Raw genomic sequence first — 14,522 nt, forward strand, 5'->3', positions numbered from 1 at the left:
TGCAAAAATATTCGAAGGGTCAAGGTAGATCCATACACATAAGGTTTAGAATGTATTGGGTCTAGATCGTAAAGACTCTAAAAATATTAAGCAGATCCAGAGATCTCTGCTGAATTGAGATAGAACGACCTTCGGGAGATAATCCACACATCATGCCCTTTGTCGAAGGCGGAAGTTTGAGGGTTGACTTTGAAACATTTTTTGTTTCCAGAGGTAAAATCGTAATCTCACAACACATTACAAGTTCCTAATATAAATAATTAATGAACGACACTTTTCCATAAAATTATAATTCATCCGAAAAATTCTAATAAAAATTAATCGATTTCAAAAATTGTTGTTGTAGAATAAATTTTTCGAACTACATAAAATTTTATATCGTACAGTTTTCATCTTTTCATATGTTTCAGCAAACATTAATTCACTACCTGACTATAACAAGTCCCTAACAATAAATCCAAATACAGCCTTTTTTTTTCCATGAGTGAATGTGCCTTTTGTCTACAGTTGCTGTGGTCATCATTGGCGTCGTCGTCGGCACAAGGGTACTTGTAAGGGACATGGGTCCTATGGCCATAATTTTCTCCAAGGAAGAAAGAAAAAGCACAATTTTTCTTCTTACATATATATATATATATATATATATATTAATATGTATATTTATATTTATAAGAAGAGTAGGTTGAATTGAGTCGGTGAGTTAAAAAATAATACTTTTTAAGAAAAATTAATTAAGTCTAATAAATTATTTATAATTAATTAATTATTTAATATTAATACATACTAGGGTAACATCCATGCTTCTGACGAGACTTGGATCTAAAAATTTTATTTTTATTTATTTTTAATTTTTAGAAGAACAATCTTTTATCGTCTTCTTTTATTATATCATACAATATTTCAAAATATACACTTAACACCATAGTATATCAATAATTTTTTAAAAAATTAAATAACAAAAAACAATAAAATGTAAACTATTACGTAAGTGTTACAGTGCTTATTACTTACTTTAATGGGAAATTGCAATTTTATGGAATAATTTAAATTTTGTATACTTTTAGTACAATTGTTTGCCGAATTATCAGAAATACTCTTGTAAATTATTCTGAAATAATAATAGTCATATGACCTACACGTAATTTTTTTCATCAATTTCCTAACAATCATTGACAAAAGGACCAAAAATAAAACTTTTTGCAAGTTGTAACACTATTTTTAAGAATTCGTACACAATTATCTCCTTAGTTTCTAAATGAAAAATCCCCAATTATTATTCGGGTTTTTTAATTTTTTTAACTGCAGTTGACAGGAGGACCGATTTCCTAATGTCAATTGATAAGAGGACTAAAAATAAGATGTTTTGTATATTAATAGGACTATTTTAAAAAATTCCATAAACAATTTGCTCCTTACTTTTACCAATGAAAAAACCCTAATTATTGTTTGAGTTTTCTGATCATAAACTACTAAAAATAATCACTTTTAACACATTGGTAAATGTTTGTGCAATATCTATACACTATACAAAGTGAGAGTACTTTTTTGATCAGTCACTTAATTTTGGTACGTCAATTTTTATTTTTTTAATATTTAATTAATTTTTTTTTATTCTCTTCTTAACTTCCCATTTTCTCTTTTCTCGACTCCCACATTTCTTTTTCTTCTCTTATTATTTTTATTTTCTCATATTTTGTACTTTTTAATATTTTATTAATCTATTTAATTTATTTTAAAATAATAATATTTTTTTAAATTTTAAATTATTGTGCATATACATATCCTCGCCAACCAACTTGAGTGCAATGAGTTGGCCACTTTCTTCCCTTTTTATCTTTGCTTTTTTGGTTGAGTATTTGTACTTTAATTCTTTGGTCAAAAACAAGTTGACCTCTCTTTTTACGTGGAGTAAATGCTTTCAATTTCATTTATTGATTCATAAAAGTGTAACTCACCAAATATTTTGTCGTGGGAGTTTACGTACATGAGTTTTAATTACATGATATACCTAAGTTTCAAACACTAGTTAGAAATAAAAAATAATTATTTCGTACAATATAAGTACTACGATTTAAAATTTATATAAATTAATATTATTTATCATCATCAGAACAACACTAATATAAAAATTTAAATTTTTAACACGATTAATTAATATTTATTATAGTATTAGTTAGGGTGATGTGTTGGTCTTGCCTGCGTAAGCAACGACTAATAGTAGTCGTTGCGTAGACGTGGATCATTAGTATTTGTTATGATATTTTACTTAATTAATTATAACAAAAAGTCATATTTCTTTTAATAAAAAGTAAATCATTCTTTTATTCTGTAGAATGTTAAAAATATTATATATTTCTACGTTCAGATTAATCCCATTTCCGCCCATTTATCAAAACAAAAAAATAAAAAAAAATAAAGAAAACATTTCACGTACGTGCAAGATTTGATAAAAAAAAAAAGTCTGATAGATTAAACTTTTAGACGAGTTAGTCATTTAATATAAAACTACTAAACAATAACTAGTGATATTGCATCGACTAACTTAGGAATCGACACGTGATTTATGTCGGAGAGGATTCTGTTAAATCTTAATCGACAAGATTAAAAGCATATAATCATATGAGATAAGAATGATAATTGTAATAATAATGATTAGATAAAGATGTTTTTATATATGTGACAAAATAAAAAAAAAAGTATCTGATGAATCGTCATCCATTTTGTCACCCTGTTCGGCACTTTTCTTTCAGGATGGTGATGCCTCCACGCACATTATATGCCTTCAATTATTTCATTATCATGAAAACCACACGTTCTGCAACTTCTTTTTCTTTCTTTCTGCTTTTTTTTTTTTTTAACGTAAGTCCTTTTTCTTTGTTTCGAATAAATTAGGTCAGTATTTCTTGATGTTTACGTACCCTAAGTACAAATATATTATTATGAAATAAATTACCATTATTCGACCTGAATTTTGAAAAAATTTACGATCCCTGTTGGTGAAGTACATAAGTACAAAAACACCCTTAAATTTTTAGAAAAAGAAAATTGAAAAAAATTATGGACATATTTTTAAAAAGAAAAAATATATATATAAAGAAGTGACGCCCAAATATAGTTCATCATATTATTTTTCCCCCAAACAAACCCTCGCAGGTTGTTTCTCCATTCTCTCTCGTCAGTTCACTCTCGTTCAAGCTTACATCATCATCGGCATTGATTGTTGGGCCATTTTTTATTTAGGCCTAGCTTGTTTTTATCAGTTCAATCTCATTTTTTCCCGTCTGCTCTTGTCTCTTTTTCTCTATATCAATTTAGCTTCATCTCTGTTTTGTTACACGATCATCGTTTAATATCACGTCAGCTCCATAATTAATGAACATCCAGAACTCTATCAAATAAAAGTACATATAAACGGAGCAAACATCAAATAGGATGTTATAATTTTCAATCTAATAAAAATATATCTTTAGGACAAAACTTCAACACGTGCGATGAAATTCACCCTTTTGTTATTGAGAGACAAGGAAAAAGGGAGTGAGGACTTTTTATTCATGATGATGTTGAAGTTTTTCTATGTCTGCATCATCTGAAAGTTGATCATATGTCTTTTGTGCTTTAGCATCTTACATATATATATATATATATATATATATATATTAACATTTATTACACGCAAACCTTTTAAGGACATGTCGATATAACATATTTGAGAGTGTATTTATAAAATTTTGTCTTTAAAAGAAAAATATACTGATAATTACAAATCACAATTTCCGGGGTGTATTCATAATTCATACTAAATATATATTAAAACAAACACCTTCCCACTTATAAACACTAGATTTTTGACGCAGTATATTAATTTTTTGGTTGTGTCGATATTAATATTCTTAATTAAGTTGATCTTCTTTTCTTTCTCTCTTTCTTTTTTGAAATGCAATGTGTGCTAATTTATATATTTTATTTTTATTATAAAATTTTTAAAAATTATTATTATATACATAGAGAGACAACGTCCCACAAGTTTGCATCAATGTAATTTACTGTATGATTTACATATTCATATTTTGGATAATCTACATATTAAATAATTATTTTGTTGAAATTATATGTATATATAAGTGTATATATATATAAAATTAAAATGGAATTTCAATTTAAATAGAAGATCTAATTAAACCGCGCATAATAGGAGTTGCTTTCATCACACTATCAAAACTAAGTACAATTTTGTGACAAATTATTGTATATTTTAATTGATAATTTTGAAATAATATTTGAAACTTTCTAAGAATAAATAACTAAATTATTTATCATAATACCCAAAAAATTATCCATAATTAGACATCACCAACCAATGAAATAGTCTTGTTTAGATGTATGTGGTTAGTGTATCAATACGCATTGCCTTCCATCTCTAACACGTTGATTGTCTATTCTATCACATTTTGGTACGAGTTGCAATTAAAAATTAAAAAAAAAAATAAAACAAGTTATTCAATACTCAATGAAATTCCAAAAATCCATTTGAGTTCAATTCATTAAATTTAATAAATTAAATTTAAATAAAAATTATTCAAAAAGTTATATATTTAGTTTCAGTTCGACTCGATCGGTCAATAAAAAATAATTGTAAAACATAATTGAAAATAACAAATTATTCAAATTTAACCCGTATTTGATAATATTCAAGTTAAAATAAAATTGAAGTCTTAAATTTTAACAATAATTCAAATAAATTTAAATAATAATACATACGACTCGAATCGAATCGACATGTTGACGACCCTATATATAGTTGAGACACAAAGTTATATCTCTTCCCACTAATAATAATAGAGATCAAAATGCAAAATCATTGTCACTTTGTTATGGCCTCATGTGTTATTGCTTCTTTGAAATATGAACATTCCTTCCTCGAAAAGTACCTTTGAGGCCGCAAATCTTGAAAAAGGGATTCTCATTATTATGGCCATAAATTCCATCTCAAAAAGGGCTTGTAGGACCTATTTTATATTACTCCATGCATATATAATAAAAATGAATATATATATATATATATACACACATAAATATATCATAATTTAAAAAAGAAAATTCGGTAGAAAATTAAATATAAAGTATACCACAAAAAAAGAGAGTAAAAAGTGTAATATTATTATCTATTGTTCGTATTAAGTGACGATAAATTTTATTTTATTTGTCATAATATTGATTTTTACAACTTTGATAGTGACAATTATGTTGTTACAATTATCACTAGCGAGAATTAGTGAGGAAAATGTTGTACGTAAAATTATTGAAAATAATTAGTGACAAATATAAGGGATATTCTAGTGACGACGAGAATTATTTATTGTCACTATAGATGTGCTACTAGTTGATTTATAATGATAATTTTGTACATGATTTTTTTCGTCAATAATTAATGATCGTATTGAAAAAATATCGATCTATATTTTTAGGAATAACGTCAAGATTGTGAATCGATATTTTATCACTACGAGATATAAATATATATGTATATATATATATATGTGTGTGTGTTTGTATGTATATACACACATAGTCACACGTAAATATGTATGTATATATGTCTATGTCTATGACAGGACTCTTCATGAAAGGCATCGATCGACCTACCACTTCGTGGTCAGACACCGGCACCTTCAGCCCCACTCGAAATATGCCGACAGTCTTCGTATACGAACTTGTCTTATAAAAAAGATGAATTCTTTTTGGATAAAACAAATAAAGGGGTGTTTGAAATTATTTTTATTTTTTAGTGGATATAAGTTTGTGAAAAAGTTATAAATTAAGTAGTAGTAAAAGTCGAAAGTATTTGAAAATAAAAATTTAAAATGAAAAAAAGTCGATATCAAAGTATTTGAAGAAATAGTTTAATACATATAATTTTACTGATACTGATACGTTGTATTAGTTAGTAGAGAGTTTCTATAATTTTTTTATTAAAGATCTAAACAGTTCAAAAATCAAGAACCGTAAAATAAAAACGTTATTTTCAGCTTATTTTTAGCAAAAAGCGGATAAACGATTAAAACTATATAAATGTACCAACTCCCGCTGTAGTTTCCAAATTCTCAACCCATTTAATTAATATTTGAGAATTTACAAGATGTTGAAAGTACTTGCTATTTTTTTTAAAAAAAAAATACAAAATCCAAAAATAAAATATTAGAGCTTATAAGTTCCGTTAGAAAAAAATAAGGAGTTTCTAATGTTTTCTAAAATTTTAACCTCTTTGATTTTTATAATAATAATTCCTAAATTTTCGTTACTGACATTTTACAAGCTCTCGTCTTATTTAATTAGAACATTTTCAAGAATTGGTTTTTGAAATAAGATGTTTTATTTTATAAGTCATAAGAGTATATATCTTGTAAGATAGTATATTTTTATAAAATGTTTTAAAATAAATTTAGTCAACACACACTGTTAGTGTCAATTTAAGTCATGAGTAGTGCACTTTTTTATTATTTATTTTTGGATATAATTAGTAGTTGAAGATACTTTATATATAATATAATAAATTATATATTTTCCATAAATATTTCATGATCAAATTTGAATTGCAACAGTTAATTAGGTGACACATATTCTCGTCCATAAAAGTTCCCTCTTTTTGTGTCTCCCCAAAAGTAAGGCCACCTTTGTGTTGCCAATTATGACCAATTTCCCCTATTGCGACTTCCTTTCTTTATGCGTGTAAAATTGAAATATAAAATTAAATTATTCGATACTCAATTTAAGATTAGTCCGCAAAAACTCGACTGAGCTTTGTTTTTTAAACTCCACAAATTAAGTTTCAAACTCGACTCAAACCTGTTCAGTTGATTAAAAAATAATAAAAATATATCACGTATTCATAAACTAACATTTGTTTCACTAGAAGAATTATGATTTTTCGCTACGGTTAATTACTATAGCCAGAAGAAGAAAATTGTAGCAAATATAAATCAAACATGGTTACGCAACGGTCATTAACCGTTGTTTGTGTGGGAGGTTTTATTGGTCACAATTCTATTTGTGTGGGAGATTTGATGGCGAGTGTTCAACAGTTGGTTATTCATCAGATTGGTTGCTTATATATGTACTAATTGTTGTTGCACGCAGTTTTTGTGAGCATATAAAAAACTATAATGTAAGATAACGGAAAAAAATTATAAAAAGACACAAAACATAATGAGGCGATGAAAAAGAAAGAGGTATTTGAGAAAAAAGAAATATGGGGTAAAGTAAGAAAGAAAGAAAAATTATAATTGTGGGTTTATTAAAAATATGGAAGCTAGTAAGAAAAAATAAAAAAAGAGAATGTGAGAGAGAAAAAATTTATTATAATAGGGTTTGTTAAAATTATGAAAGTTTTTAAGGCAAAACATACGGAAAAAAATGAGTGAGAAAAATGGAATGGTGGGTTGAGAGGAAAAAAATAATTTTTGAATAATTAAAAAAATATTAAAATTATTATTATGGGCAATTTTTTTTAAAGAAATGAAAGGGTAAAACGGGACAATTAAAAATTGATACGATTAATAGATTTTCTTTTGTAATAGTATAGCTTTGTAACTTCTTGTCCCATATGAAATAATTAATTAAGTTGTGCACTCAAGAGCTTGCACCTATGATGCATGGACACGGATACGGTGACACAAAAAATATAAAAAAATTAGACTACGGCATGCAGTGACAGGGCTATATATAATATATATTTTTATTATATATATTCTTAGTTTTTCATAAAATTAAAATATGCAATATGAAAAATATTAAGATAAATTATAAAATAAGTATGTCTTACATTTGAGTTTTTAATCGAATGTGGCTTAAAAAATATACATAATCAATTTATTTTAGAAAGAACGTAATGAAAAATTTCTAATAATTTAAATTAATTAAATTATCGTGAACATTTCTCAATTATGTAGTAATTTTATCACAATATTTTTAGTTTAAGAAGAGTGAATTAAATTTTTTTTTATTAAGCCTAAATTTTATTTTTCTTAAAGAAACCAAATTTTTTTTAAAATTATAAAAAAAAAAAAATCAAAACGTGTCAGACACGCCACCAAAACGTGTTGGTATGTCCAACGCCGTGTTCCTTTTTTGTTTTTAATTTTTGGACACTCCGATTTTTCATCCGAGCTGTGTCCGTGTCCAACACTGCATTGATCGATTTTTCGAAGTATTCGTGCGTTACAAAATTTCACGTATAGTATATTCTTTGGCACTTTGCATGTGTATCTAAGGAAATTAATATTCACTTAAAATATATATATTTCTACATTATAAAATGACCAGCTTAAAAAGTCATAGTAAAGTAATACTATTCACCACAACAAAACAGAAGCGATACAAAAGATTATATTTTGACTATAATTTTAACTATAGTCAAAATATTTGATATGAATTTTAATTATGGTTAATATTTTGACTTCACTTATAGATATAATGGCTAATAATTATTAACCATTAACGTATGTGTAATATTTTTTCTAGTGATTTTTTATTTGTTATTTTTATAATTATTTAATTCTTTTATAAAAAAATTGCAAGTAATTAATAATATTTTTTAACATTATCTTAAGTGGGTTTCTTAAGCATCTTAATAAAAAAAAGGACATTTTCGTAAGATTACAAACTTTTGGTGCAAAAGTTATGATTTTAAATAGTATATATTTTCAAAAAAGATGTCAGAAATTCTACATATCAAAAAATTCTAGTCCAAATCAGGTTCAATCAAACATAAATCAATTATATGATATATGTAATACACTTATCGTGTATTGATTTCTTCACTTATTGGGTAAAATTTTGAGTTGTTCATGAAGGAGGCTTTCGAAATATTATTCATTAAGTCTTGAGTGGTTTTACCGTATCCTAAATTAAAGTGAATTTGCAGTAACACTGCAGCAACTGTATAGCGAGATAATTTTACTCGAGGTTGCATTTGAAGTGATAGATTTAAAATTATGAATTCGAAACTCATAATAAAAATATGCTTTAAATTTATTTAGATAATATTAAATTCAAAAGATTTCAAATCCTTCAACTCTAGTTATAAATTATATTTTTTTGAATATTGATTTATTTCAAATTATTTATGTATGGATTCATTTGAGAAATCCTTCTCCAAATACTTCTTCCGAGTTCAAATTCATCAACCAAAAGTAGCTTTGTGTTGTGTTCGGATGAATGAATTCGAATTTAATGTAAGAATTTGAAAAAACTATTTCAAATAACTCTATATCGAAGAATTTAAAATATGCCGTTATTCAACAAAATATAATTTTAAACAACGGCTAATAAACGTTTCACAATTGTGGGTGATTAGTATCCGCTATACTTTTTTTCTTTTAACCCTGATAATTAACCATAGTAAGAATTATATTTTTTCTAGTGAAATAAGTACGACCCGAAAGTCATGGTAAATCATCATTATCATTCCACAATCATCCCATCTAATATGAAAACTTAAGTTTTAACCATAATTAATCAATACTTGTCATCTACAACTAGGGGTGGGCATCGAATTGGTTTTTTTGAGTTAGGATAGTTCGAGTCTGGTATCCGAAATTTCAGGTAGCTAAAATAGCTACCCAATCCCAACCCGAAGCTTCAGTAGCCGACAGTCAGATACATTAGATACTCAATTTTATTTTATTTTTACTAAGATACTTTCATATATTTTTTTTAATCATTTAATATATTAAAAAGAAGTAAAAAAATAAAAATTTTAATTTCAATAAATTTTACTAAACAATAAAAATTAAGTTAACCATTATAAACTAAACATATAAGAATAAAATTAAATATTAAACACTAATATTTGGGTTTATTGAATTTTTTTCACTTTCTTTTTGTAATATTTTAGGATTTGCAAAAATATAAATTGCAAAAGAAAGGAAAAAAATAAAATAATATTTCAAAACGATATTTTGTTAAAGAAGAAAGATTTGGACAAAAGGGGAAAGTCTTTTTTCTTTTAAAAAAAAAAATATCAGGTACTCACCTGACCCAGAAGTCGGGTATCGGGTAATTCGATATCTAAATTTTTTTAAAATAAATTCAAAAAATTATTCAAATATGATAGAATCAGGTTGGGATCCGAACTACCTGATCCGAATGCCCACCCCTATCTATAAGTAAAGAATTTATTATAATTTTTAATCATGATTAATATTTTGATCTAGCCTATTAAGACAACAGTCAACAACAATTGTAATCATCATTATTTACCATATATAAGTTAATGCAAGAATACAAAATCAAGTAAAATAAAATTTCAAAAGAGGGCACCGAGAGAGGGCAGGCCACGCGCGAAAGAGCGCGTGGGTATGAGAATGTAGACTCACTGAGACGAATGAATCTCCGTCTCTTAGCTGGACATAAGCTGTTCATTTATGCATCTGCCTCGTAAACTGTTTTCGGCATCATGTACACGGTATCATGTTTCCAAAAACACGATTTATGCAAATATCAGAAAATGAAAAATAGAGATGACGACTTCACGTGAGAATAATTCCAGTGATTCAGTAAGTAAGCGTAATATCAGTTACTAAGAAACGCGAAAGGCAGAGAGTAAAATCACCTGAATCGTATATAATCAGAATTTCAAAAGCAGTTCGATAATTGGTTTCCGCGGCAGAGTTCAGACTTCAGACTGCGCCAACGTATCCGTCTCTTTACTGTCCACGTACGCCAAATCATTGCACCATCCGTCGCTATTGTCCTCCCCGATTTGTCTCTCCAATATCTCTCTCTCTCCGTGGAGGGGATTCTTTCCCCGGGGTTAAATGCAGCAGGTTTCCTCATAAATAGATGTGGTGTAGTTGATAAGGTTGAACGTTGGTATATTAATGATGTTTGTTTAAATTATTATCAAAATGTTCGGTAAACCTCAAACTGTGCACATTTTCACATGGTTAGGACTTAATTTTTTACAATAATAGTCGGTTGTAATTATCATGTTCCAGTCGTTTAATGGGGTTAACCGTATGTTTTAACTTATGTGGTCAGACGAAATATTCTTACCCCAGTTCAGATTTGGTTGAAACAAATTAATCACATGGTAATGTATTCCATGTGATTGATCTCTTTTTTATATACATCAATCACACAATAAATGTATTACGTTTGTCGTATAATTAGTTTAGAACTGACCGAACTTAGTTTAGGTAAAAACTTCATGTGATTCGACCTTATTTTTTCACGATAGTAGGTTAGCTATAGTAACCTTGTCATAGTGTTTGGTGGAGCTAAATGTACGTCTTAACTTATGGGTTGATTTTCTTATATTAGGTTTTACTTTTCATGACAGTATATCGACTGTAGTGACCATGACCTCCACATATGTCAAATGTGCAAATTTTTTCTAAGAGATCTATGAAGATGTCATCCCTATACTTCTTAATTGTCTAGTAAAAATAAAATAAAATAAAATACAAGTTCCATGTAAAAGTACTAATAACTATAAGAAGAATGTGCATGCAGTCCTGAAGTAATAGACATTGAGCTTTTCTTCAAGGGGGCGTTTGGTTGGTAAAATTTGAATTTGAGGGAATGATTTGGAAAAATTATTTTGAATAACTCCATTCGAAAAGAATTTGACATCCATCAATGTTCAACAAAACAATAGTTCAAAACTAAACTTAAAGGATTTGAAATTCTTTAAAATTAAAATTATCTAAACAAACTTAAAGGATTTATAATTATTCTTATTATATTATTTGAAGTGATAAATTATTATTAATTGAAATAACTCGATTACAATAATTTCTATCAAATATCAATACCTAACAAAGACAAGTACAACAATCATACCCTGATCAACAATATTAGATAAATGAAATCTAAACAACACATACTATATGTCACAGGAGGCAACACCTACTATACAGTAGAACATTACATGCCTATAGTGGTGTTCAGACCTATAACCTCTAAAATCATGTGATCTTAGTTTCGTCAAATAAAATAAGTCTCTGGACTCAACGAATTTATTATTAAAGAGTCAAAATTCATATTTTCAAATCTTTCAATAAAAATGCAAACTAATAGTTTACGGAAAAATTCTTGCTCGAACCAGGTTCGACCGCTCTAAATTAATCATAGAGTAAGTGTATCACATTTGCTATGTGATTGATCATTTTTTTTAACTGTACACTAATCACAAGATAAGTATATTGCACTTGTCATATAATTGATTCAGGTTCGATCGAGCCGATCTAGTCTAGAACTTCCCTAATTTAGGAGCTAGCAATTGGCCTTCTTTATATTCAAAGAGTTTTACATTATTTGGTACTTCCAAATTAGGTAGAATGTAATTAGCCCTTTTTGGATTAGATGTGTGGTCAATTAAGTGAAAAAGAAAAATAAAATAACAAAGTAGAGAATGGGCTTTGAGAAAGAACTGAAAATTCCACCCCTTTAATAAGTTTTGCGTAAGAGAATGTGATGAGTGATTGGTATTATTTTTAAAAGAATTAAAAATTAGTAAAAAAAATCGTATTATTTATTTTCAGAAAGCAAAAATCATTATATATTGATAATATGTGATTGTATTTTTCTTTTTTTTGGGTATATAAATAATACATGAGCAGTATGATATATTTGGAGTCATTTTCAATCAATTCTCACAAAAAGATGGAACCAAACAAAGGGTTTCTTTTTTGTGGTTCAGGCGTTGTCCGTATAAATCATTAAATACAACGTTAAAATCAATTTAATAACTTCAATTAATATTCTGGACCAGAAAAAAAAAAAAAATTGCCCAATCAAGCAATGACATGTAAAATTTCATCGTATGTTAACGACATTATAATTTAATCTTAATAGTATAATCGAATATAACCTGCACTAAAATTTTACAAAGTAACATGTAATTCACTTGTTATGTGATTTAACGAGCATGATCAGACCCAATTAATTTACACTAATTGCTGATAATATCTCTTAATTAAACGAATCACCCATACATATATATATATAGATAGATAAAAAACCATAAGAGAAAGACAAAATTAGAAATGCAGAACTTGATATGCAAGGCAAGTATATTTCTCACCAAAAATTTAAGAAAAAGAGAGAGAGACCCTGCAACTAAAATCTAAAGCTTTGATCTTCTCATATTTGGAAAAAAAGAAAAAGAAAAAGCACAGACATCAAATAAGAATAAAAACAAAAATATTTAAAAAAAAAACACAACACACAGTCCAATTAATATAATTAAGGTCAAACTTTTTTCAGCAATGATGTTTCCATAACAGGGCTTCAAAATTGGTAGACATCAAGTCCTCAAGCACTATGCTTTCTTGCTCTTGGAAGGAAAAGCAGCAATCTTCTAAACTGTACAACCCCGGGTGACTGTAGTATTCTTCCCACGAGTAATCCTGCGCCAACGCGAAGTCCCCGTCCCGGCTCGGCTCCAGGGACTCGTAGCTCGTGTCCAGGCTCGGCAGCTCCACTATTTCGCCCAGCTCCTCCGCTGGCTCCGGCGACGCAATGCTCGAGACAAGTGATGATGACGAGGAGGAAGAGGATGACGTCAGGGACGGGGAGTCCCGCCGATGGTCGAGAACGTCGTCCATGAGGGCGGCCTTGGTGGCGGCGGCCTGGACGTCACGCGGGGAGCACGTGACGGGGCGGGGCAAGAGGTGGGATATCTCTGGGAAGTTGAGAATGGCGGAGCTGCCCTTGATGGCAAGCGCGGCGACGTCGTGGGCTCGGGCTGCCATTTCCGGGGTCGCGAAGGTTCCCAGCCAGATCCGGGACTTCTTCCGGGGCTCCCGGATTTCGGAGACCCATTTTCCCCATGCCCGCATTCTGACTCCTCTGTACACCAGATGCTTGCTGCAGCTACTGTTGTTACTATCGGTGACGTTCCTGCTTCGCTTCTTACCATCCACTTTCTCACTCCCCGACCCGGACTCGTTTTCTCTACTTCTCTTGGGCTGGGGTTTCGGGTTTGATCCTATCTGATCAGGCCCGAATGAGAAAGATGAGAAGGAAGGGCCGCTAGACTCGGTTTCCGAGTACGGCGGCTCAGCCATTGATGTTTCCCTGAAGTTTCAGTTTCACACACCTTGATCAATACTATATATCAGATATACGTATATATATATATATATATAAAGAGAGAGAGAGAGAGAGAGAGTAGAAATGATATGAGGAGGGATGGAGCAAAGGTTGAAGTGGTATTTATATGTGTGTTATCTTGGGTTGCGCGTGTGTATATATGCGTACATGGAGTGTGAGAAGAAGAAGAAGAAGAAAGACAAGTGATAAATGCGGCAGCAAACTCTTCGCACCCCACCGTCACCCACCCCTCAATCTCTTTCTTTTTTAATAATAATTTAATTTGATATTTTGGGTTGACATAGACAACAGTGCGAGAGCAGGCCCGTCTCTACCGACCGACCCTCCCTTCTGTGTTTTAACCCACTGCTTATCAATCACTTACCACATTATTCACACATAAAAAGTAGGGATAATTATACTCTTTC

At 29.2% G+C, this 14,522-nt stretch overlaps 1 protein-coding gene across 1 annotated transcript; it reads right to left on the reverse strand.

Annotated features, from left to right (window-relative positions):
- Positions 13,048 to 14,193, reverse strand: LOC105162060 (ethylene-responsive transcription factor TINY). Its single transcript, XM_011079964.2, has one exon. The coding sequence runs from the start codon at positions 14,067 to 14,069 to the stop codon at positions 13,263 to 13,265; it is 807 nt and encodes a 268-aa protein (XP_011078266.1). The 5' UTR covers positions 14,070 to 14,193; the 3' UTR covers positions 13,048 to 13,262.

This window comes from Sesamum indicum, linkage group LG5, assembly GCF_000512975.1.
Source record: "Sesamum indicum cultivar Zhongzhi No. 13 linkage group LG5, S_indicum_v1.0, whole genome shotgun sequence".
NCBI classification, from domain to species: Eukaryota; Viridiplantae; Streptophyta; class Magnoliopsida; order Lamiales; family Pedaliaceae; genus Sesamum; species Sesamum indicum.

Bases quoted from the DNA above. Each gene is read 5' to 3' on its own strand.
- LOC105162060 (XM_011079964.2), bottom strand. From the start codon at position 14,069: ATGGCTGAGCCGCCGTACTCGGAAACCGAGTCTAGCGGCCCTTCCTTC.